At 42.8% G+C, this 27,228-nt stretch overlaps 1 protein-coding gene across 1 annotated transcript; it reads right to left on the reverse strand.

The window, feature by feature from the left end:
• Positions 1-16,679: 16,679 nt before the first annotated feature.
• KBTBD8 (kelch repeat and BTB domain containing 8) lies at positions 16,680-25,906 on the reverse strand. The gene is made up of 4 exons (XM_014873293.2): positions 25,795-25,906; positions 24,333-24,543; positions 22,584-23,698; positions 16,680-20,348 (listed from the first exon to the last, which is right to left on the reverse strand). Exons 1-4 carry the CDS (start codon positions 25,808-25,810, stop codon positions 19,885-19,887), a joined length of 1,806 nt encoding a protein of 601 aa, XP_014728779.1. The 5' UTR covers positions 25,811-25,906; the 3' UTR covers positions 16,680-19,884.
• Between the last annotated feature and the right edge of the window lie 1,322 nt (positions 25,907-27,228).

Consider the following 27,228-nt stretch of genomic DNA (forward strand, 5'->3'; position numbering starts at 1 on the left):
TTTATGGGCTGTGAGGATACCAGCATTCAGTTGTTTCAGCAGCTGGTTTCTGTGTTCTGTTAAAAATCAAAAATAAGACCAAATAAACACACCTAAGATTGAACTTGGCACATCCTTAGCAGCAGCATGGAAGGTGGGAGGAGAGATGGAAAGCCCAGGGAGCAGAGGGATGAAGAAGCAGGTACAACTTCAGCCATGGAAGATGCAACAACTCTCAGCCGGAAGGTGAAAATTTCCTTCTCCAGAACTACTAAATTGTGTGTCATGCTAAAGAATGGCCCCTGCAGCCAGCCCCAGCAGGACACCTCTGGGTAAACATTCACACAAACTCTTGGCAAACTCAGAACTGGAGTAGGAAACCAGTTGCAGCAGGTGGTATTGGGGACAAACAAATGATTTCTAAAGATGTCTAAATGTGGTATTTGCTCTGCTGTTGCTGCTCTGAAGAGAACTCACAAGCAAAGCAGAGCAGCCCGAGGGCAGAGGGTGGCACTGACCCTGGAAATCCTGGGCTCAGCAGGTCCAAGAGGACTTCCTAGCAATTTGGGAGGCCTGTGCTCATGTCCCAGCAGCTGCCTGTGCCAGTGCTCCCCTGCACAGACTGTCCCCTGGGACCAGGCTCTGCTCCCTCATCCACTGACAGCAGACACTTCCTGCAGGGCAGGCTTTTTAAATTTGCTGGCAAGCAACAACAAAATTGATTAAACTTGCAAAACACCTTTTCAAATGACTCATTTCCCTATCACAGTATTCCATGTAAATAAGTGACTGCTGCTGTAATTCCCAGTGCTCTGCTCCAGAGCTGTTCAAAGAAGAGGTGCACGCCAGGAAAAGGGGCCAGGAGCAAAACAGAATCTGAAACTCTTCCTTTCCCCACATTTTCTAACCTTCACAAAGCTTTAAGTGACAGTTCCCAGGTCATAATTTTTTAATCAAATGAACTAACACCCTTTATTTATTGAAGCCCAAGTTTTGGTGAGCAATATTTAAAATTATAGAACCACAGAATGCCTTGGGAGGACAGGGACCATTCCCCTGCCATGGGCAGGGACACTTTCCACCAGACCAGGTTGTTCCAAGCCCTATGCAACCTGGTCTTGAACATTTTCAGAGATGGGGCAGCCACAGTTTCCCTGGGCAAGCTGTGCCAGGGCCTCACTTAATTTCACCCATATACAGTGGAGCACTTAAGTTCCCCCCAAAAAAGTGACTAGTGAGGACAATTTGAGTGTTTTTTTCTTGCCTTGGAAAAAGAAAAAACAACAGGGTCAGGGGAAAACCCCTAGGCCCCCTCAAGAATCAAAACCATTTCTATTTGTTTTCAGCAAACGATTTTGGTATTTGGAAATAATTTTATTCAATGCCTTTTATGCAAAGCACTTTATAGCAGCCAAAGCTAAGAGCTACAACTCCTTAACTCCAACAGTTTTCCTTCACTGAGTCTTTGCAAATCAATTAAAATCTTTAGAAATTGCTTCCACATTAAATTAAAAAAAATCCATACCTAGCTCTGCTTCTTGAAAACAGCATCTTGTAAATGCCAAAAGAGGCACCTCTGCACTTCTTTAAAGGGCCTTTAAGGCACACCCCATTTCTTGAAACTGCTCTATTGTCATGTTCCATTTGCTCATAAAATGCAGCAGCAGTGAAATCCAATCCATAACCACAGTTAAAATGGAGCTCCTGAATTAAGGAATGAGACTATAGGCGGAAATTTTCTGCAAAACCAAAGGGCTGGACCCATGTGATATCATGCCTGGAAGATGAGAATTCCCTTCTCCAGAAACACTAAATTGGATGCCATTCTAAAGAACATGCCCTGCAGTTGCCTTGTGTGACCTGTCTTAGGAAGGGAGACATCCCAGTCCTCAAAAAAAGACCCATACATTTATGTTCCTAACAAAATTCTTAACTTTTTCCAAGGGATCAATCCATACAGATACAGAGTAATACTTGAGAGTAGATTTCAAGTCACCAAAATTATTGGCTCTGGACTCCAACCAGATGCCACCACAAAGTACCACATCACTTCCCTTCCCAGTGAGTGCAGAATTACCCTTATACCTTGTGTTCTCCCCACCACTGAGCATGACCAGGCTGATAAAACACATTCCTCTGTGTTTAGCCACAAGACTCCAGCATTCAGGGATTTACCACTAATATTTTCATGCCTGAGTTTTTAATTAAAGGGAACCTAACTCTGGCTGGTGGCTCCTGGGGCACTGAGCAGCAGGAGAGGTGCAGGCAGCACCCAACCAACATGCTCCAATGTGTTGGTCAAACATGGTCAATCCACATCCCCTGACATCTCCATGGCTATTTGGGAGTGAGGGGAATCTTTAATTTCCAGGCAGCCTCTTTGGTGCTGTGTGAGAGGCTCTGCTGCAGGCAGAGCCACCAGCCCCTCACCCCCTGCAGCTGGTGATGGGGTGACACTGCACAGAGCCAAGTGACATCAGTGCTGGCACCAAAACCACCTGGGACACTGGCAGAGCCTCCTGGCTTTGTTTTTCACTGAGTAATAGGTTTTACAAGGAGGGCAAGGAGAGGTCAAAATAGAAAGCTATGAAATGTCAAACTTGCTTTTTGCTAAACCCCGGTATTAATAGCGTGAAGCGCAGACAGGCAGAGAGATTCATGACATGAAATAAGTTTCTCTAGAGCCAGGAAACCTCTCAGACAGCCCCAGCCCTGTGCCATCAAACCAGCTAGGTACATGAAGCATCACTGCAGGATGTGCTGGTTTCCTGGAGAAAACAGAATAAATGAAGCAGTAACATCACTTCTGTTTTTCCCTTGTTGCAGGAGTTTAATCAGCAGCTCAAACCAAAACATTCTTGTTGGTAAAAAGATGGTGACAATTAATCTAGATCTAATAACAGGAATGTTTTCACTGGGGAATTAAAACAAATTATTCCTTTGCTATTGCATCTTTGTCTCATTTACATTTTAATCCCAGAAGGATCTTCCTCTGTTATATTTGGAAAATGACTGCATAGAAAGAAAAAAACAACATGGTTGAAGCACTCAGAGATGCATCAAGAATTTAGCTATTAAGTTTTATGGCAGAAGTCTGGTTATGCCAAGACTAAATGGCTGAAAATGAGGAGAAATACTGTGTTTTTTCCAAACACTGCTGAATGCAGAGCCTGAAGGCATTTAAGATTGTGCACACAAAGACAGGCAAACAAACAGCTGGGGCAGGAGGTTGTGTTGAAGATGTAATTACACATTAGCCAGAGCAGAGCAGGTCACTCTTTCATTTGTACTGAAAGTAAAGGGGACTCCACTGGTGACACTGTGCAGAGGGAAACCTCTGCCTTCCCCACCCTGTGACTCTGCAGTTCCAGACTCAAGCCTTGTCCTTGCTGTGAAGTTTTACCACAGGATAATGAGTCCATACATTTTTGCTCAAGGTGAACACATAATGAATAAAAACTCCTTAGTGTTGCCCAAGTAAAATCAGAGTGGTATCCCACCTTCTCCCAGTCTGTCTTACACACTTAGCCCGTCTGTGATTTCTGGTGGAAATATTCTTGGGAGGGTTTCCTTACTCCCTTCAGTGAAAAGAAACGAGGTTAGCAAAGATCTGCAGCTTAGACTGCCAAAACTAAAGAGATGAATTGTGACACATCCAGCCCCTCCACAGCATGGCCCTCAGCAGCTGTGGCACATCTGGGTCCAGAAATCCACTGCTGTCTCCAGCCCACTTCCAAGTAAACTCTTAAGTAGCTGTCAACAGGGCAGAAAAAGGATCAGCTGCCTCAAGGCTGCCTGAATAGCACCACCAAGCTGGAGAGCTTTAGATCTCATTAAACCCTCATGATGATGGAAAGAGATGTTGCAGGATCACCATGAAGAGTGATTTCCACTCCAGAGCAGCAAAAACTAGGAACTGCACAATGTTGACTGAGCCTGAATTGAGGGTCAGTGACCTGGGGACTGGGGGATGTCACAGCAGTTTCCAGGTAGTCTCTGGAACACCATTGTTTGCAGATCAAAGTACTCCTAGTCATTACGTAATGCAGGTGTTTTCCACAAAATTAACCCCACCTCACTCAAGTTCTAAGATGATGGAGAGATAGTCAATTATAAGTACAGACAAATATCATGAAGAGGCAGCTGGGGCTTTGGTTCCCCACCAAATAAAATTGTGACAAGTGATTGTAGCTCCACAAAGGTGTCTCCTCTTGACGTAAGAGTTTCCCCAAGAAATCTCCCTCTAGGATTGCAGTGTTCTGGCAGCAGGTATTGCTTTTTGCTGAGTGTGTGTAGGGCACTTTGATCTGCTTCAAGGACAAGGATGGTCTGAGCAGGAGAAGTCTCAGCTGGCACCAGTGCTTGTCACCAGCGAGGCTCTGGGCACTGTAAGAGAGCAGGTGGGAAGCAGGACAACAGGAGCAAGTCTGCAGCTCCTTGGAACACAACCAGCTCCTCCTGGTGGGGTGGAGGAAAGCCAAGAGGTTCCTCATTACCCTTCAAAATCCTCTAAAACGCTGGGATATGGAAACGAGAGATAGATAAACAAACCTGAGAGGAGCTGAGTGCAGAGAGCTGTGTGTAACATGCCGGTGCCCTTAACACAGAGTGATGCAACACAGGATTGCTGGGGGTAAACTCAGCCACGCTCCTGGGCCTGAATTCTCTGCTGCTTTGCCCTTCTGGCTGACCATTGCCCAGCAGATCAAGCACGATGCTTTAGCATTAACTTTCAAGGACTTACACAGAGTGTTCTTAAGGAACTTGCTGAACTTCTGACATTGCACATCCCTGTTACCTCACAAGAACAAAAAGAGGAGACTTTTTGGTCCCAGTGTGATATTTACTCAAGTCTGCTGTAATCCCAGGCTTACAGACTGACCTTCCCAAGAGGCCCCTAAGTTGCACAGAAATGACTCCTTGTGATATATGCTTCAAAGAGGCACCCATTACCTAGGTAAGAGTTACAGGGCACTCCATTACTTCCCATTCCTGAAGACCTTTGGGGAAGCCTCCTTTCCCAAAATGCTTGAGGTTGAAATTTGCCAGGCTTCTAGTGCTACAGTTCAACAGGTCAAACTCAGCATCTGAAACATGAAATCCTGCCTCCACTAAAGGTGATGGCAAGATGCCTGATGACTTCAGCACAGCCCAGGCTATACCCAAAAATTATGTTCAATGTTTGTTGAAGTTTTTTTTTCTATTTACTCTAATGCAGGCTGTCATAATCAGCTGTTTTATATACAGATAGCTGCAGCTTTTCTGAATATTATAAAATAAAAGTTGGGGTTTGAAGGGATCCCCTGCATTCTTTCAACCACTCTGGGCAGGCTTTGTTGGTGCTTTCCTCCTTCCCCAAACACAGCATGCAGCTTCACTGGATGCTACAGAATTGCTGTAGAAAGGAAGATCAAGATGAGTATTCAATTACTTATGCACTCAAAGGTATTTATTCCCCCAAGATCAAACTCCTAAATCTGTTATTATTGCCATTCCCTCTCCTATTACTGTTAGCAGGCTGCTGCTTTCAGATCTATGGAGATGTCAACACCACTTACTGGCAGCAAAACTGAAAGATGAGAACATGACAGGGAAATGTTTAGAATTATGAATCATGTGCAAAAACGGATGAGACACTTGATCTTCCTTAATTCTAGAAGACTACACAGGGATTTTTCCTCAGATTTATGTTTTTCCAAGACCTATTTCAGATGCTGCAGTGATTTAAAAGCTGAGTGAGATAAAGAGCAACAGGTACTGTCTGGAGGACAGACCTCCAGAGAGGAAAGGTGCTCTTGGAACAATGAACACAGGTGTTTGTGAAAGGGACAGGACTCCCCTACCAGCACTGAGGTCTTCACTCAGAGAAGAAGAACTGAGTGAATATAAATGCAATGCTGAAAAGGAAAAGTCAGCTTGCTTCACAGCGTCTCATATTTTCCTGCTTGTGCTGCACCCTCCTGTTGCTGCAAGGTGGCATCAGAAAAAGTCAAGCACTTGCACACACAGCTGTAGTTTATAATAACAGCTCTGCTGCAAGATGTTGTCATAAACGTCTGTATCTAAAGACGAGAAGATAGCGACGAAAACCACTGATACTGTAATGGCTTCTTCCCCATCAATACCACAGCCTGCAGCTCCCTTGCTGTTCCTTCTCTCCTCTCTTTCAATCCAGATGTCAAGGGCCCTTGCTCAGGGAACGAGGAGAATAAAAAGCCAGAAATCCCAACCACTCTGAGACATGTGCAATGTCTGGTGCTCAGTTTCAGACATCCAGCTTCCAGAGGGCTCTGAACAGCCACCCTAAGGAAATGAGCCCTCTAAATGAATCTCTGTTCAGTCTCTTGCTCTCACTCTGTCAGCCTTTCTCAGCTCCTGACACGAAACCACCAGAGCCAAACAGCAGAGGATCCACAGCCATTGTTCCAAGGGGAAATCAGTGCTCAGTAGAGCTGGTGATTTATTCCCCCTGGAAGTGAATCCTGTCCATCTGTAGCAGAGAGCACAGCCTAAAAAGCTCAGGGAATCTGCCTCACTGGCAGTCTGATCCACTCCAGCCAGATCTGAAAAGGCTCATTCTGCAAGCAGCTCATCCCTCACCCCACTCTGGTCAGGTACATCTCCTTTCACCTTAATCCATCCCACACCAGCTCCTTTTTTTAACGCCATGTAAAACCAGTTCCTAAAGGACCCAAGTGTGTGAGCCTGCTGTAACAGGGTGTATCCCTGATCTTTGCAATGAGTGACCCAGGAAGCCTCCAAACCACCCTGACCTGAAGGGAGAGGCTGCCAAGGAGATCCCTCCATCGACAAATTTTTTTGTAATAGTCTTCACCAAAAAGGGTCAGTGACTTGTTTTAGGAAAAATACATGTTTGGGTAGGTGTGAGGCTACTCACACTTGGGTGGCTATTCTTGTGCTGTTAAGTGTTAATCCTTTTACCTTTCACCCTTGCAAAACCAGCTAAGAACCGCCAGGATCTGCTAAGAGCCCAGGAATTACTGCCAGCAGCTGCACCTCACAGGCATCAGCAGCCTAAACCAGATGATCTCTACTAACCATTAACAGCAAGATTAACCAGCTACTCAGATCAAAGTGGCAGACTGATAACCTGGAAACATCCCTCAGGGAACATCTTGTTGATGATTTCATTATGAGGACAGTAGATACCTTCCCACAACAGCAACCTTTGTGGCCAAGGTACAGGTACCCCGTGAACATTTTAATTTGAAGAAACCGGTGAATGTATTTTTTCTTTTAGAAAGATTCTGCAGAGAAAAGTCTAAAACATCATCTCTTACTTATTTGAAGCAAGATTTTAGCAACAGAAAAACCATATTTCAATGCTGTCTCAAGATATACTTGCACATATTCCATGTCTGTACATCAGCAAAACTTGGGGTTTGAGTTTCAGTGGCTTCTCTACAATCATGAGTACAAGTTACACATTTTTGTTTGAAAAAGAAAGACAAGATTAGGAACAGAACAAAAGATTATGTATACTGAAATAAATGCCCAGACCCAAATAATTCCAAGCCTCCACTCACCCATGCATAGCAAGATTTCTGATTAAATAATAATATATATCATCAGAAAGCCAGAGTTAGAGTTAGCACTTTCCAGGAACTTTCTCAAAGAAATACCTTCTCCCCTTTTGGTGCAGAGATCAGATCTTCTCTTTCCAAAGGAAGATACAGCCTTGCTTCACTTACCTCCTCCATAGGTGGTGGCACACATGATGGATGTTGTCCAGGCAAGCTGGCTGTAGGAGATGCTGAAAACAGCCTGGATCTCTTTGAAGTAGACTGTGAAAGCTTTGGGAAAGGTAAATGCAAAGCCAATAGAGATGGAGGCTCCAAACACCACTGCCCAGCCCCATCCACCATCGGGGGGGACATAGCCCAGGTCTGAGAGGACTGGAGGAGCCATGGTCAGAGCAGATTCCAGAGCAAACCCTGCTTCCCGGTGTCCTGCAGAGCAGAGGAGATGTGTGTTCTACAGAATGTTCATAACATGTGGTCAGGCAGCATTTTAAAGCAAATTAAAATAATTTAGAGGTACAGAGAATCACCCACTCTTGAAGCCTTAATCCTTTTGCTGCCTTTTAACAGTTCTATTGTTCAATTCTAACACAACCCAGATCACCCTTCCCTCTCCAATAACCCTGCCCAGCTCTTCCACCTGTATTTCAAATACATACCCTCAAAATTCTCCTATGGCCTCCATGCCCAGGAACAGACCTCAGTCCCAGATGAATTCAGTGCCTCCACTTTCTGTTCTCTGCCACATCCAGCCTGTGGCTCTGTGTCCCACCTTGGGAGATGGCTTCTGGAGGTTACTTCTGTCACAGTCCCTCTGGAAAGAACACAATGCTGTGGCTGTACCTTTTTTAGCGTGAATCCTTCATTGAGTGGGTGGAAATCCTTATGATTTCAGGTTATTCCTGCTTAAAAGAATAATCCCCATGATGTAAGCAGCAGGTGAGCAGCCCCACAGTGGGCCCAGCTCCCCTGTTCTGCAGGGGGACAGGGCTCTTTTGGCTGTTGCTTCCCTCAAACCAACAACCAAACTGAGAAACAAAGGGGCTGAAGTTCCTTCCTACTTATGGGCAGCAATTCCACTCGTGCCTGATGCCTGCCAGGTTACCAGATTATGCTCAGGAACAGCACAGATCAAAGAGGGCATTCACTCATTTGCATTCTTCCCATTTTCCCTGGTCATTAAAACAAAATGAGGATAAAAAGAAAAGTAAGTAAAACATACAATGTCTTTTCTGTGAATCTTTCAGATGGAATCCCCTTGCAAAATAGTCAGACCTCCATTGAAAACTCTCAGTCCTGTCCTGAAAGATAATCATTGACTTTTGTTCTTGTTGTAGCCTTTCTTCACTGTTTTCTTGATAGAGTCCAAGACCATTCATCTCCATTTATTTTTAATTGAAGGAAATTCCTGTAAGCCCATGTTCAGTGCTCTAAAGGATTACTGCTGGTTCTGGATCTCAGAATCTCACCCAAAAAGGTGAGAGCTTACACTAAAAAAGGATCACCACACTCCTGTTCCATCCTCACCCTCATCCCTGGGCATCCACTCCCAGCCTCTGTGGGTGAGGAGTCCTGGTCAGATCCAATCTATAGGGCAAAGATTGCCCCAGATGTGGCTCCATGAGAGGATTCACTGCCATTTACACTGAACCACAGAATGGTTTGGGTTGGAAGGGACCTTAAAGATCATCCAGCTCCAACCCCTTTCCAAGGATTTCCCTGGAACATGAGAGGAACTTGATTGCAACTGGAAAAATTATTAGCCCAGAACGCTAATAATTAATAAATCCAGTCTTTAAGAACTCTAATTTCTATCTGGATAATATCCAGGATGGCAAGTTGTTTGGTTTCCTAAGATTTCCTTGCTATAGCAAGAGACGGCCAACTAAGTATTTGACAATAAAATGATAAATAATAAGGAAAATGCCCTGATACTCTATGAGGGATGCTATGTTTTAATTTCAGGATCAAGGAAGATTGTACTTGGAAAATTTCTCTTGCTCAGATATTAGGTAATAAAGTGGTCTGATAGATATTCATGGAACATTATTTTTCCCCTACAGGTATCTACAGTATATGGAACATTCTGATGCAGAGTCTGTTACACCCCATCATCTAAGCCTTTCCATAAAAAGAAATCATTTTCTTTTAGAATTGCATTAACCCTACTTCATTACTATAGGGTGAGATTTTAAAAGGAAAACCCAAGTTAAAAAGTAATAGAGGTGATGTTGGAATGCCTGTCTGTTGATGTTTAAGAGATCTTATTATTCATCAAATTGCATTTCATTGCACTGCTTCTTTCTTTTATGGCTATTCTAACCAGCTTAGGCCATTCAAATATTATAGAGAATACCAAGCTCCCAAAACTACTGACATATACTAGTGGTTCTGAAATGAGGCAAAATAAAACTGATTAAGGAGTGGTTAGAGTGAGGACATGTTTCCTTATTTAACATTATGTTTGGTATTCACAATCTACCAAAATTTAGGATATGCAAAATTCTCAGGCCTCTCAAATTCATTTTTTTTTGTAGTCCTTTAAAAAGGTTGAGCCTGAACTTTATATACGGGATTTAAAAGAAAGGCTATTTTTCATTACCACCAATTCTAAAACTAACAATTATACACCACCTTTAGAAGTCTTCCATGATGAATATATTTGTGCATTTAATTAGATTTTTTGTTTAATGAGAGATACATTGAGAAGACATTAGCATAAAATAAGATTATGGTATCAGATCATTGTCCAGCTTTTATGTATCAAGGCAAATTAATACAGAAAACCAAAGAGAGGAACCAAAGTTAAATGAAAATGTAGTGTACAGTCAAAAATAAAAATCACACCAGCTGACTCATGCTTCCCCAACTGTAAAACAAGGCTTCCAGAAGAAGATTTAGGGGAATCCAACTTGGGGATTATAAAATTTGGGATTATTTTTAGAGGGTTGGATAGCCTGAGCAATCAGCAGACAGTGATGTGATACAGTCCCAGTCTCCCCTCATTTCTCCTGTGGCAGCCCCTGTGGTTTGTGAGACATCAGCACTAAGGAGGGCCCAGCACCATTCCCTCACAGACATTACATCCCTTCTGCTACCACCCTTTTAACCACAACTTCATAATTTTAAAGCAAGAGTTGTCTTTGTTGGCACAAATTTACTTGTCAGCTCTCTCATTTTACCCCTCTTTCCTTTTTGTGGAGTTAAAGTCTGGATGTCCCATTTTTCCACCTACCATTCCCTGTAGGCTTCCTGCTTAATTTCTGTTCATTCATTTAGACTTACTCTTTAGACAGGTATTCTGGATCTTTTCTCCACTATTCTTCAATCCTATTCAGGAACCTCTCTGAGGCTACTAACAACAGCTGGAAATAAAGGAATTCCAGGTCTCTTGCAGAATCAAGGCTCTTCTTCTGGACATCTCAGTCCAGTTGATATTTACCATCTTCTTTCCTTGATTTATTGAACAGCTGTCTTTTGGAACCAACACATGCAACCAAAATCTTCATTCTGTAGCCTGGACCAACTGGGGACTATTCATGGGTTGTACAATTATTTTTCTACACCACTTGTTTAATTTGGTTGGGGCTGGGTTGTTTTTTTTTTTTTTTTTTTGCTAAATGAGAGCACCATGAAAAATCAAACTGGAGTCTAATGAAGCTTCACCTGCTGATCCAAGGACTCCATGGGGCCAAGATCCCTGAAGCCAAGCACTCCACCACCCCAAACACTCACTGAGCACTGGCTGCTGGCTGCTCCCTGTCCGGCCGAGGCAGGCACTGCTCACACTCCTGTCCCTTGGGAATGCTGCTGGCTCCACTGGGAGGGACCTGCTGGCTTTTAAACCCATCTGCTGACCTTGTCTCCCACCCCAGATGCAGCTGAGATCAAAGGTTGACATCAGAGGTTCCATTCTCACTTGTTAGACCCAAAGGCTACCATGTCTCACATTAACTCCTCTTGACTGGGGGTGGCCTTTCACCTACCCCAGAACAAATCCAGGGCAAACTCTCCATCCACTGTGCTTGGAATGCTGGCATGTCTCAGCTCCCCGGGGATGTTGATAAATTATTTGTCAGATATCACTTTTCCTTGTACATATTAACTGATTCTTTCTTTACAATGTGTTTTTGCAGGCTCTGCTCCCACTCTCGTCCCAGGAAATTTGCATATGGAGGTCTTTGCCCATCCTGCTAAAGGCAATTTTACCCTTCTCCCTGAAGTTCTCCTGCATGACTTCTGTGTCACCCAAAATCCTGCATCACATTGATTTTGGTCACCCAAGAAATGAAGGAATTGATAAGCCACAGCAACACTTATCAAGGGGTAAATGTCACTCTGGAGTGAGGGGAAAACATACAGAAAATTCCTGAATTTTTTTACCAGTAACGAAGTGGTTGACTTGGACTATTAAATGAGCAATATCTACAGTGTGAGTCCATGCTTTGTAAAGGTTAATGCAACCCAATTTCAGCAGGAATGTTTCCACCAGACTTATGTTGCAAATCCCCATTTGGGAGATTTAAAACATTCCCCTGCCGTGTTTATAATCCCAACGCTGCAATACATGACTGAAGCACAAAAAACATAGTAAAAAAACTGATTGTAGGTGGGCCAGGGAAATGTTTTCATCCAATCTGTGTAGAAAATTCGTCAGAAAGGTAAATGGAGACAGAAAAATGATACATCCAAGTTAACTTTGCCAGTCAGCATCTCCTGTAGCCCATATTTCCTGCCTTGTAGCCACATGCAGTCATCCATCCTCTTCCATGTGGCCCCAGCAGAAATATCTTCCTTGTAAGGACACAATAAATGCCCAAACCCACACACAAGTTCCCAGTTTGCACTGGCACAAAAGGCTGCAAATGGTGCTCTCCCAGCCAGCTCAGATGTTCTTCTCACAACACAGGACACACAATACACATCTCCCATTTAAAAAGATTTTCTACCAGGCAGTTGTAACAGCTTGATAAAAAAGTCCCCAGTGGTCAAAAGACAGCAAGATAAATTCTGGGAAGAAATCCATTGAGGGCTATTAAACACAGGGATGTCACCTCTGGCATTGCAGATGGCAAATTGCTGGAGCTTGGGGAGTATTGACAGGCAGCTCCATGCTTGTGTCCCCAGGCACCCACCATTAGTTCAGAGTCAGGGAGAGAATTCCAATTGCACGTTCCTTGGGCTGATCGATCTTGTGGTCCAGCTCTTTCTGCCTCACCAGTCATGGCTCCCACCAGTTATTCTCTCTAAAAATGTTTTACAGCCAGAAACACAACAAGCTTATCTGCTGCTTTTTCTGTCTTCTGAAATGAGTAAACCCAAAGCACCTATAACTGCCTTTATGGAGATTCATTACAGATTGCTGGGGGTGCATGTGGTCCTCTGTGCTCCACCCCATGGGAGGGCAGCAGGAGCTGCCTGCTGAGAATGCAACCACACCAGACCTAGAGTTCAGGGGAGTTATTTATTCCTGCAGGTATAGTGTTGGAAGAATGGTACCATAAAAAAGGATGGCATTGCAAGAGGTGAAATTCCTTCAGACTTTCAGAAGAAATTCGCTTCTACAATTCCAATGATGTACTTTCTATTTTGATAGTGGATACTTCACAGTTCCCTTGGCACTGAGCCATTTTAGACTGGTGCTTTACCAAATCAAAATATGGATTTGCCTTTGTTAGATATTGGCCCTCCTTCCATCTCTGTGTTAACAGCAATTGCCTAATTTATAAAGGTTTTTGCTGATGGTTACTGGGTTGTGACCATTTCTAGTGCCCTTCAGACACAAGAGCAATTCATGCTATTGATACTGCTCTTCAAAACTACTTTGGAAAATCTTTGACACCTCCCTTGTGGCTGAGATGGACAAAAGCAGCAGAAACTCTCCTTTGTTATTTCACTGCCCTATGAAAAATTGAAACTTGAATGATTAATCCAATGGCTCTTTCTTCCTAACATTTCCCCTCCATATACTAGTTTTGATATAAAATGTGGTATAACTTTTACTTAAGAAAAACAAAATGTAAATTTGCAGAGTAAAGACAACTTCAGTACTTAATTTATTGGCTGTTGGAGAAGGTTAATTTGCTATTCACCAAATATTCCTGCCCCTGAAACTTTCAGAATCTATAAAGAAATCTGTTACTGAGGGAATATGAACTGAATCAAACTGGAAGGTTTCAAGGTAATTCAGAATTTATCTGCAAATCTTTTTCTGCGATTGATGTGTTACACACCATTTTGACTTCAAAATAACTAATGAAATTTAGAACTGAGTTTATAGATAATTAAAAATTAGATATGTATAATTAAATAAAAGGTTCAAAAACTGGCACAAAGTGAGCATAGAGTTCTTACACTTGGACTGGACATTGCTACTTTTGTGTGACAGTGAGGGCAGCAAAAGAGGGCACCTGCAGATCTAAGGAGACATGGGGGAACAGAGGGCATTCCTTAAAATAGAAAGATTTGGTACCATTTTGGTTGATGTTTTACAGGTATGTTATCATTGCTAGCACTCAGTGACACTTAAAGGTCTAAATGTGCATGTACCATGCGTAAATTGTGGAGCTGATCTGTTAAAAGACAGCAGCTCGAGGCTATCTGGGCACAAGCTCCAGTCCTGTTACCCTGGAAAGGCTTTGGGACCAGGCTATGGACTGGCCCACAGCCACAGAAAGAGGGAGGGCAGAGGAGAAAGCTGTAGGAATTTGTATCAACTACACAGAGGTGCTTCCATGCTGGGAATGTCCCCCCATCACCCAGGTACCACAAAGAGTAGGGCATCATGCTTTACCTACTTCTCTTTTGTTCCTTTTCAGGCAGATCTAGGCCTTCTTCACTCAAAGCTTGTGACATGCAGGAATTCACCTAATCCTTCAAAAACAATCAAACCCAGTCAAATGTTCTCCAAGTGAGGATTTTTTAGTACTTCTTCCATGATGAAACACAATATTGAGGGTTTTATACATGTGCTTGATCACTCTCACTGTCTGCTCATCACCCCCCAACTCCTCAGGTGGTGGCTGCTTTAAATTGTATTTGTTGGAGGCCAAAAAGCTTTCAAAGATATAGATATTTGTGTCCTACTGATTGGTTGAAAACCAAGAGATCTCATCAGCACCTTCTGAATGGGAAAGCTAACACCTTTGTTGTAATTCAGAAATTCCTCTTGGAGAGATGTTAGAAATCAGTTGGTTTTGCTGCTTTTACTTGTTAAGTAACTTGATCACAATCTTTGTAAAAGTTAACAAATACCTGCCTCTTATAGCAGATATTTGCATCATTACTTGTGTAAAACAAAAATCAGCAATGAGGCACGGGGACTTTAGTGAGATATTAAGAAATGGAGGAGGTTCCAGCTTTGTTGGTCTCACTCTTCCATCTTAGAGGCCCAGAGGGGAGAACATGTGCAAAGAGATAAGGAGAAAGCAACAGCTGGATCGTTGTTTCCCCACCTATTGGCTGCACACCAGTGCCAAGCTCTGAGATATTCCCCTGCATGCAGCATGCACTGCACAGCTCTGGGGCACAAACACAGTGGAAAAGTTCATTTAAGTAATGCTACTTTGTTTTAGGGGGTATGCAGGGGTTGGTGAGTTCCTGTCCTTCAGCAGACACTTCCAAAATAACATGACTCATTTTCAAAAGGATGTCTGAAAGGAAAAACATGCCCAGCAAATAATTCCACCCACAACCTGTAGAGGGAAAGAATCTCTCAAGGGCTCAGCTACTTCTCTCTTCAAAAAAATACATTGGAATTTACCTTAGTATCCAAAGAAGGAAAATCCTTATTGACACTTAAAAGAGTATAATCATTTGCAAACCTGTGGCTCTCCAGCTCCCTCAGTTAGCTGCTCACCCTCCTTGCACCTGAGCAGGTTAACCTGACCTTGCAAAATGATCTCATCCTCTTCTGTTCTAGCACTGGCATTGTAACACATGCCAGCATTGAAAGGATTTCACAAGAGTGCCACAGGAACTTGGGGCACTGGGGGACAATCCATGGCTCTGTTCCTTGCCACGACAGCAGAAGAGAAATTAGGGAATCAAAGAGCATGGTTGAAACACTCTTGTCCCTTTCTTGTTCTGATGCTGCTTCCATCTCCGGTGTATTTCCTACTTATGCAGGAACTGAATCCCTTTTTTTTACTCACACAGGTGTCTTTCCCCTTTTACCCAATTTTTTGTTCCATCAGGTTGCATTATTTTAGACCCTGAAGGAAGTGATCCTTTTAATATCAACCAGCTCTCTTGGACCCCTGTTCCCTTCAGGGCCTGTTCCTATGGGATCGTTCCAAGATCTCTCAAGAGGCAGCCTGGAGAAAGCCTCATCCTCTCGTGCTCAGGTGGCCTGTAGCAAACACCCACAGCAGGTCACCCTTGCTACACTGCCCTACGAGCAGAGCCCATAAATCTGGACTCACTCATCATCCACCTCCATGTAGACTTTGATACATTCCCGGTATTGCCAGCAGATCCACGGTGCCTTCCTGTGGGTCTGTGTTTCCCAACCAGCACAGCTCTGCAGTCACAGCAACAACAGAGCCCTGGCACTGTGCACAGACACTGCCTGGAGAGCCTGACAACCTCAGCATCATCCCAAACAAGAGAATTCCATGGTGCTTTCCTAGGCTGCCATGACCTGGCATCTCCACTGGTCATGAGAATCTCTGGAACAAAGATTCTCAAACAACCGGCATCATGTCCAAGCAGCTCTGTAAGCACCATCACTGCAGCAAAACCACAAATGATGTTGGAGCTTTGTTTTAAAAAGGCAGGGGCCTCTAGTTCTCAGCTCTGCAGCAAGGGTGATGGGAAATTCAGTGTGAATGGGGTTGGGGCTTTCCAATATACAGTGCTCTCAGGCTGGAAAGCCCCACCGGACACTCCTGCTGGGATGCCAGCTGCAGACAAAGGCAAGGAGAAAGGGAAGGGAAAGACCAAGTCACCTGGGTATAAACAAATGAGAAGTTACACTTGAACAGCCACAAGGAATGAGACAAAAGAACAAAGCACCTTCCACCGTAAAAGAAAAAAAAGACATTACACACAGGCAAGACAAGTGCAGAAACAGAAGAACTGAACAAAAATACATCAGCTTAATTTTCAGAAATTTACTAAAATGCACACAGATTTGTCACAAAAACAGTTGAACTCTACTGTATTTCAACAATAGGTTTATTTTAAGAAACATAACATGACATTAAGTAAAAATGCAAAATTGTGCAATTATGGCAAAATGTTTAAAAATCCACACATTTGCCCTCATAGGACTACAGTACTTCTTACTAACATACCTGAGCACTGAATGTTGGATGCCACTTCTCAACAGCCTCGCAAACAGGGAGCTCTTGGATCTCTTGTAGAACATACACACACTGCATGTCTGGTGCACCAAAACTGCTTTGAGTTATTCTAAATTTCAGTGATGGAAGCAAGTGGAAATTACAAAATGTTTCCTTCTAAAGTAACTAATAATTTTGGAAGAGATTTACACTCACCTAAGTTCTTACAACACTAGAAATTCATTTCATAAAGGGAAATAAACTAATGCAAAAAAAAAAACTTCAAATGAGCAAAACGCACAGATTACTGCTCAAATATTATCAGTACCTTTGGTGCAATTATTTTTTTTTTTTTGTGCTGTGCAAGTTTACTTAAGCCTGACTCTAAAGCAAAACTTTACCAGGAATCTGACTTTCAGCATAACGTAGAAGCATTTAAGAATTGGCAAAATGTCACAGCTACATTACTGTCTCAACAAACTCCTCATGCAAAAGATTTAGTATATTCTACTCCCACAGCAAGTTCCAGGATTTAGCTTTCAAACACATGACAGACTTGGATCACACCCTCAGTTTGAATGGTTAAACAGAATGGAGATCTTCGTACTTTAGTGCAGATAAACAAAATTAACAAACCTACTGCAGAATTAACCACAGCATATTGTACTTCTATACATCACATGACCAGTCAACTGCTAACTCAATTCTATTTCATAGTTTCAAGTAATATATTGAAATTTGTTCTACTAAATAAATATAGATTGTCAAAAAGCAGCAAGAAATCTTGTAAATATTCAACCAAGCTCAAAAAAAACCAAAAAAAAGAAAAACAAACAAAAACAAGGAAAAAGTTACATAACACTTTGCAAAAATAAAAAGGGTCTCACACACAAATGCAACACTGTTAGGGAGGGTGCTTCAGAAAGCTTGCAGCTAGAGGCCTACAACAGCGCAAAGAGAGCTAGCCAAGGACTAAGGATCATTAGTTAAAAATTAAATTAGTTGTACTTTTCAGAAAACCCCTTATTCTTGGCTATGCATATAGATAAAACTAAACAAAGAAGCAATACACCTCAACACTTGGAAAATGCAGTCATAGCGAGAATTGCCAAATTCAGGAAAAAAAAAGAACAAAATGCAGGTGCTCGCATTGGAAGAAGAGTTTGGTGAATCTCTGGAAGATGAGGTATGTAATGCAAAGAGGCATTTTTATTTTGCTTCTCATTTCACAGTTTTTTGTTTGCTTTTGCCTCTCAAAACATTTTGTGCAAGAATTAATAAATAGAACCAGGCAAGTATTTTCATGTATTAGGAAGATTCCATTTGGGATCAGGAAGACCACATAGTAAACAAACATTATCCAAATCCTCAGCCATGCCAGGGGGATAAACAATGAGCTAAATATTTGGCTGACTGAAGTATCAGCTGTTAAGCCAGATAATGGTAAGCACTTTCAGGCAGTGATGGCCAGTGCCATGTCAAGTTAACTGGTTTACTTAGGTCAACAGGAAAAACAGGAAAGAGTAAGATAACTTAAAGCTCTGCAAAAAGTAGAGCTGTAAGAAACCTGGTAAATTACAGCTGATGCAAGTTTTAGGAGTCCTCTTTTCCCTTTTAAATCCAATTTTCACTACTGAAGTAAAGGCTGAACTTTGAACTTATTTACTTTTTAAAAATAAGTTAAATGTTAAATACATAAAGAAAATTGTTGCAATATATTCCTTATTCTGTATTTCCCGAAAGATTATTTAAGCCATGGATGCTTAATGTCAATTTTGCTTTTATACAAACTGGATAATGCTGACAGCTCAGTAGTGCAATTTTTCACATTATCGATCAGAAGGAAAGAGAAGATATTTGGGGGCTCGACTGCAAAGAGAAAAGAAAAACAACTTGCAAAGTTAAACCACACTTTTCCAAATCACCAGAGCACATGCCAACTCTACACATAGCACTGTACTGTAGTGGAGACAGAATGAACACTCCACACAAAGGGAAAAAAGTAAAAGAGAATCAGTATTATTAAGGCCGTATCCTGTCACCATTCTGTGCAAGAACACCACTGCAGTAAAAATGTTATGTTAGAAAAGACAATCTGATGACAGGACAGGGCCTGAAGACAGACACACACTCCATGGAAAATAACAGGCTATCTTAAACAGTAGCAGAAGGCTGGCCCAGTTGAGACAAACAAGTATTAAAAGTGTACTAGCACCATCAAATTTTGGGTTAAAGCCCTTTACGGGGTGAAAAAAAAAGGTTTTAATCCGTGTTAAAAAAAAAAAAAAGTTTTTACAGCACTACACCTATGTGGCAAAAAAGAGGTGTTGGGTTTTCTCCCCACTATCATTAAGCTCAATCTCAACAAAAATCCACAGACAAGAACTGGTACAACAATATGAACAGGCCTCCATCCGGGGCAAAGGTACTCCACAATCCAATTCTGACTTGAGTTTTTCTCCCAAATTGCAGTGCACAAACAACATCACAAACATCTTAGCAGACTTCAAAAACAGTACAAAAAGAAGAGCTCATTATGCATCAGGATCTACCATTCCTCTCTATGTACTTTCAATCTATATTAAAAAAAAAAAAAAAAAAAAAAAAAGCAACAAAACTTAGTGATATTGCCTCAAATTTTACCCGTATTAAAAAAAAAAGAGAAAAAGAAGAAAAGTCACTTCAACACATCTTGGACATCCTTAACTATTAATGCTAGATTTTCTTTCACTGTAGTGCATAGTTATCCTTGCTCTTCCACTTAATTTGCTTTTACCACAAAAAAAACCCTTTAGTATGACATGATTAAGTGTCTACCAGAAAAAAAATGCTGATAATTGCACTTTGTAACCTCCTTCTCATTTCCCAGGAAAATATTAGTAAATATGAAACTGAATCAACAATTCCCTCCCTGGACTGCAACCTTTAAAGAGCACCCATCCCCATATACAAAAAACTGTCTGTTTCATCTTACAATAAATACTGACAGAATTTCTTTGTTTTCTTTTAAGACATGTTTTCTCTAGCATCAAATTACCACTGAAATCACTAAGGCCTGTTACTGAGAAAAAAAAAAAAAATTAAATAACTTTCTGAAGACACTGCGGATACAATTTAGCAACAACACATTCAAAATGCCGGCCTAAATCCCAGAGCCTGTCTGGAGTCTCGTAGACTTTCTGCCATTGGTCAGTGACCTCATCGTACTGGTAGAGAGAATTCTTCCTGCTGGTTCTGAAAACGTGCTCTTCAACAGTGACTTGAGTAGCTCTGACAAAGAGATGGAGTTTGTTTTTGAGGAGAACAAGTTTTATGTATGGGTTGATGGACTGGTCACAGGGGAAGTCTTTTTTTCGAGTCCACTTGTTCTGCTCGATGTCGTAGGCCTCGACGGTGAACATGCGCTGATGGTTCCCGCACGTGCCGGCTATGTAGTAGATGGAGTCGTTGTACACGGTCGCCAAGCCTTGGATTCTAGGCACAGTCATGGGGGTCAGAAAGCCCCAGTAATCCTTCTGAGGGTCGTAGCAAAGGAAAAACTCCCCTGAAAAGAGAGAGGAAAAGTAAAACGGAGCTCATGATTTGTTCCCAGGCCAACAGCTGTGTGGTAACGAAGCTCTCGGGTATGTTCTTCCACAGAGAGAAACACTTTAAATTTTCTAGAGCCTGGATCCCAAAACAAACACCCCAGCATCATCAACTGCTTTCCTTTACAAAAATATTAATAGTATGACTGAAACCTACTTTGAGTTTCTGTTTCAGCTGAAGCAGAGGGAATTTGAAGCATATCAGAAACACATTTTACAGTTTCTAAGTATCCTCTTTTACTTCTAAACCACGCTTATTAATCTGGGACAAAACCCTTCTAGATTCCAGTCTTGAAATGTCTGAAGTACATTTGTTTCACTCTTTAACATCTTCACAATGTGTCATCTGCAGATGGGGATCTCACAATTATTTGCTCAGGTTTAGCAGCTTTCATACCCTGAATTCTGTCTTATACTACATACACACAGATGTTGAAGCTACTGGTATCAGGTGGCTGGGTTACACATTTAGACTGATTTGCTTAAAAGGAGGCAAGGCGGGAACCTGCATGAAGCTACTGATTCACAGTTAGATTTGTGGTCAGGTTATAAAACACCTCTGCTGCTCAGTGCACAGAGCACCAGCCACAGACTGCAGAGACAGGAAATTCAGATGACCAAAAATTCGTGCTCTTACATTTCATGACAAGAACCTTGACTTTTGTAAAGCCCAGTGGGAGAAAGGCCTGACATCTGCTAAATACTAGCATAATTCAAATCATGTGGCTACCTTAAGAATTTTAACCAAGCTGTTGTATGACCAAGCACCTCAAGTATAACAAAGAACACAGAAGCGAAACAGTAAAATTGGTGGAGCAGAGTTTAAGAGATTAAGTCCTACAGGTAGCAATAATTTTGATTATCCAGTTTTGTTCCACAGTGCAATCTCCTGTGACTGCCATTTGCATTCCATAGACATTTTCACATTCTCATCAATTCTTATTGACCACTTCTGAGTTTTACCTAGAAAAATTACTAAAAGCTAACCTCTTTGTACTACAGCACAACTCAATCAAGGTTTTTTCTAGCCAGTCATAACATTAGTCTTCAGAATTTGCTGGTTAGCAGAGAAGCAGCTTATTTATATGAGCAATCAGTGGTCACAAAGTACTGAAGCACAGAATCAGTGCAGCTAAAACTTATGAACAAGGTGCACTCTTATTCTATAGGTTATAATATCATCCACCTTTTATCAGTTCTAAAAAACATTAAAAAGAACAAATACTAAGTTCAGTATGCTTCCAGCATTCATTTCTAACTACCTAAAGCAGACATCTAATCCGAGAGAGAGAGATTTAGAGAACTTTTTAGCATAAGACAGCTATTTAAAGCCACAACCAAAAAGAGTCAAACATGTTACAGAAACAATGGAAGAAGAAAACTGCAAATCCCATGGAAGATCATGACTGCAAAGTCAAGAAATAATGTTACCTTCTTCTGGTAAATAATAAGGATCTTACAGTACCCTCTATCCTGCTTGTTCCCCGTGATCCACCTTTGTATGGAAGTGACCCAAGAAGGAGCTGGTGTGCATGCAAGACCCCAACTTGTGCAGGTGTTTACAGAGGTGGCCCTCAGCAAAACAAAACTGGGACACCTCCCCCCTCCTTCCTTCTTTGCACTTCGTGGGCCTCTTACCACGGCCTCAGACCAGTCTCAGCATTTTTCAGTGTGCACTGAATGCAAAGGCAGTACTGTAATTACTGACCAAAGAAACAGAGGTGACTAAGACAGATGCTTTCTTTTTCTAGTTTCTGGGATGACTTCAGAAAGTAGGGTAGGGTAGGGCAGGAAATGAAGACTTAGAAGCCGTTAATCGACTTTTACAAGTCACCAAGAATAAAGACACCAGGAATTTTCTTAGCTTTAGCCAAGTAAAATACAAAGTGTTTTTTCACAGGACAGTACCTTTTCTTCGATATCGGTGCGTTTCATCCAGGTAAAGACTTAATGAAGAATTTTCAGAGTTAAGCTTAATACTATATTGTTGACTCAGAATACCACCAAAAATGCCCTCTGTGCAATAACTCAGTACTACAACTTAGTGACACGTTCCCGGGGCATGAGAATTCAAGCAGCAACCTCCCTCTTCCTATTTTCCTCCCCTCCTCCCCCCGGTTTTCCCAAATTGCTTAAGAAAACACAGTCAGGATGAACAATAGAACACCACCGAGGCAGTCAAACCACCTTACCCTGTAGAACATAGATGTTATCCTTATACTCCACAGCACTGTGGAACTCCATAGCTACCGGCATGGGACACACAGCTGTCCAGCAGTTCTCCCGGCTGTCATAGCACTCCACAGACTTGAGAGAGTTCCGCCCATCTCCTTCATAAACTCTGCCCCCGATGGCATACAGCTTCCCACAGCAGTGAACCAACTTGCAGCCTATTCTGGCCCGCAGCAGAGGAGCCTTCGGAATCCACCTATTGCCAGAGTGATCGTACATCCAAAAATCACTCTCTGCTCGGTGGTCGATGGAGACCTCGCTGCTGCTCGGCCTGTAACCACCCGCAATGTAAATATCATTATCAGGGGACACGAGAATTCCCACCTCCCTCAAGTCATTTGGTGGCTTGCATAGTTTGAACACTCTCCCTGTGACCGAATCTAAACAAGGCACTGTTTGCTTCTTTCCTGAGTGTTTGTGGGCAGCATCAAAGCAGATGATCATTTCGGAAGCGGTCATTCCAAGCCGTTGTGTGTAGCCGTTGGCACTGGGTTGTCCCTTTTGTACACAGCTTTTGGCCATCGCCTGTGCAAACACGGGAGGGATTTTCTCTAAAAATGTCTCATCCAACAGAGGCATGCGGATGCATTTGGCAAATATTTCTGGAAGGTGCACTTCTCTCTTATTTTGTTCATGCTCAAACCACCTTATAATGCTCTCATAAACATGTTCTTCTTTATCTACATTTAAATCATCACTGTTGAGGATACTTATCAGTTGGTCTTTTCTCAACTGAAGAAACTCTTGCTCTTTGGTGACACTCAGAAACTTCTTGCGAATGTAGTCTTGTGACCTGTCTTTGAGTTCCTGATGGCCATAGTGATCAGCAAAGATGAACACCCCAATGGAGTTCTGCGGGTCCAAGTGACTGATCATGTATTTAGCACACTGGTCTTGTATGGAAGGGATCTGGAAGATACTGGCTGCAGTGAACAAAGCTTGAACGTTGGCCTCTGTCAGCACTACTCTGGAGGTATATGCATAGTTCAACACTAAATGCATCGACTCTGCTTCCACACCAACGATCCGAACTTCCTTCTGGGTACTCTCGGTAAGGCCGCTCGTGAACATCGATCTGCAGAGCAACAACATCCAGCAGTTTGTCTGCAATTACCTTTAACTACAGGCACTAAATTAAATATAGTGTACAGCTAGTCCCAGTGTGTTTGAACCTCCATCAGCACAAACACATTTATCACAGGTGCTAAACTTTCCTGTTGGGATACCTAAGTCTGAGATCATTTCTACACTCACTGAAACAAAAGTGGAACTTCTTGCTTAATTATCTCACTAACCCCATATTAAAATTCACTGAGTTTACAAGCAAAGCTCTTGACATATCCAAGTCTTTGTATTCAACTTTCAACAAGTTATTTCATATGCATACTCCAGCATGCTAAAAAATGTAATTTGAAAAGAAAACAAGTAGTTTCAATATGTTCTTACTGTATCTCTGCTACCCTCAGTACCAGAGGCAGTTTTGCTTGGTTTAAAATTGTGTGACATTTTCCCCAATGAAATTTTCCTTTGAGAAATAGGCACTGATAATACATTGACCTTAAGAGAACAATAATCTTGGCTTGCTAGGTGCACTGTATTATCTATAAATACACAGAACTTATTTTCATTAAATGAAAAATTTTAAAAAAACATACTTATACTAATATTCTAATTGCTTTGATCACCACTAGAACAATGCACAGCTGTACCTGAAATAAGGACTGATTGCAGCAAGAACATTCCTATGACAGGAGAATGTTTTCCCATGATCCACTTCCACCACAATATCTGTCAGCTGTCCTTCATCATACATGGTCTTCAGCTGCTGGAGAATACTACAAGCATGGAAGGGGTCCATTCCACTGGTGACTTGGCTTGAGGGAGGAACTCCGTTCAGTGTTTGTGAAAACTGACTTGGTTCTACAAAGCAAAATTGAAATTTTAACAGAAAACAACCAACAAAAAAAGACCCTCCAAAAAAAATTCACACATGTGCCAAAAACCCATGCATGACCACGAATTAGCACAAATTGATATTCCATACTTCCTCAGCATCATTATCCATTGACAGCAAGCCAAACATTATCAAGGGTGAGTAAATATATAAAAATACCTCAATACTTTTTTTTCTTTTTCACAATGCAAATGTCAGTTACCATTCAACTATAAAGTTTATACCCCTATAAAGTTCATATCCATTAAGGAAAACAATACAAATACTTCATACAACTGGGGAAGGGGAAATCAAGTCAAGAAAAACAACACTTAACTGTAACAAAAAAGGGACACAGAGGAATAAAATAAGTCCCCAACCTACCTCACCATTACACAAGTCTGCATGTAAATATTTAACTTCACATTGAAACAGGAACTGGCTCCTGCCTTACAGGAGCAGTGGCTCATGAAGAAACAGCCCCACAGTAAGTCCACTGGGAAACAAACTTAAACTCACATAAATTTGTACATACAGTTACATGTTTTCTCGACACATAAAACTGAATTATAATTTGAAATTTCTCAGGTGTGAAGGAGCTCATATATCACCGTGGAAACATATTCAGTAAAGCATATGCTACTAAATAACATGTGATAAACCTAATGAAGCAAATCCCAAAGTGAAAATTGAGCAATAGCTCAAGCACAAAAATCTGTTTCGCAATAGCAGCAAAATTTTTACGCAACAACAACAACAAAGGAGAGCTCAAAAGAAAAACATGAGGTGGCAAGAGCTGCAAATCAGGTAAAGCTGCTGACTGCAACAGAGTGCTTCCAACAAAATTTAGGCAACACAAAGGGGCAAAGAGGAGAGAGAGCACACCCATTTTCATAGAAGCCTTTCATCAACACCGCTTCCCTCTCCCGGCTGCGCCCCCCTCCCACAGCAGGGGGGTCCCTCATGGGACAGCCTCCTTCCACCCTAACACAGCACACTGCCTCCACACCCCCTCTGCCACACAGCCCCGCTCAGGAGCCCTCTCCCCTCACGCCATCACCTCCTACACCGAGCACCGCTGCCCCTCCCAGCCCGGGCACCCCCGAGCCCCCTCACGCGGTGCTGCCCCCAGCACAGGCCCGAACCCCCCCAGACACCCCTCAACACACAGGCCCCGATACCCTTCACCAGGACCCCCCCCGCTGGCACCGAGCGCTCCCCTGTCGCCCCGCACCGACCTCCCAGCGCTGCCATCCTGGGCCCCGCTCGGGCAGCGGCTCCGGGGGCGGCCCGGCAGGAAATGTCACCGCACCGCTTCCCCCGCTCACCGCCGGCCGCGCACCCCGCAGTATCAACAACACCGATTGGCCGCTGTCCCCACCGGCTGCCGGGATATGTAGTGCCGGCCGGCCGCCTCCGGCACGCGGGACCTGCCGGGAGTTGTAGTCCTTCCACAGCGGGATGCCTGGGAGTTGTAGTTCTCGGGGGGAGGAGGGCCCTGCCGGTCGCGTAGCAACGAGGCGGCGGCGCCTCCGGGCTAGCCGCCATTTTGGGCCTTCGGGCAGGGCCGTGTGGGCAGCTCCAGCGCCTTGTCCCGGCGGTTTGGAGCCTGTTCCCTCCTCACCAGGGACACAGGCAGAAATGGCTTCTCCAGAGGAGTAATTACCCCCAACAGCCCCAGTCCCTGCAGTTCTCTGTCCGCGCTGAGCTGTGGTTCCTGGGGAGAGGCCTGGCTCAGGGAGCGGAGGTGTCACCCAGGGATGGCTGCCCAGCAGAGCTGCCACCACCATCACTGCTGAAAACCGGCAGGAAGGGGCACAGAAATGCCTGCCAGTCTCCTAATGCTGCAAGGATGTGCTGAGGGGCAGGGGAGCCTCAGGATGTGAGGCTCATAACTGTGCGAGGTTAAATTCGCCTTTAATAGAAACCAATAACCAGCTACTTGGTCTGTTACACCAGGAATATTCTTAATTTTTCCAGGATTGGTAACCCCAGCATGCTGTGGGCAATCAAATCAGCCCTTACGTGGCCACAGAGCTGCTGGATGACTGCAGCACACAAGGGACCGTTTTGTTGCCCCTGACTTTTAATATCACAAAGCACATTTCTGTCTCTATCCCAGAGGTCAAGCACATGATAGTCACCAGGTTTCCCAGTTTTCTGCATTAATTAGCCATTAGTCTCACTGTTGGGAACTATGACATTATCAGGCATTTGCTGTGGCAGAGGTTTTGAGGTTTTTCCTTTGTGAAACACAATTAATGAAGAATTAAGTAATGGAAGTAAAATCGTGTATATTTTTCCTGGTTTTACACAAAATAGATTTAATACAGCTTCACAGCTTTTAGCTGGGAAGTTTTGTTCAGAAAAAAAAAAAAAAAGCTAATAAAACCAATTTGAATAATATTTTTTAATTAATTTCCCATTGACTCTCAGAAATGAGTAGCCTGAGTACATGACCACTTCTCTAAAGCAGGTGAATTTAAAGGCAGTGCCACCCCGCTGGTTTTACTTTTGCTGGCAAGGCACAGCCTTCCCCTCACTCAGCAATTATCAGTGGTGTCCAGGCTGCTCCGATGATAATGCTGCACAATGCAGGAGTGATGGAGACTCTGATGAAGGAGGTGTAAAAGAAAATAGAACTTCACGTCTGCAAATCGATTCTGCAGTTT

Source organism: Sturnus vulgaris, chromosome 11 (assembly GCF_052056855.1).
Source record: "Sturnus vulgaris isolate bStuVul1 chromosome 11, bStuVul1.hap1, whole genome shotgun sequence".
Classification (NCBI taxonomy): Eukaryota; Metazoa; Chordata; class Aves; order Passeriformes; family Sturnidae; genus Sturnus; species Sturnus vulgaris.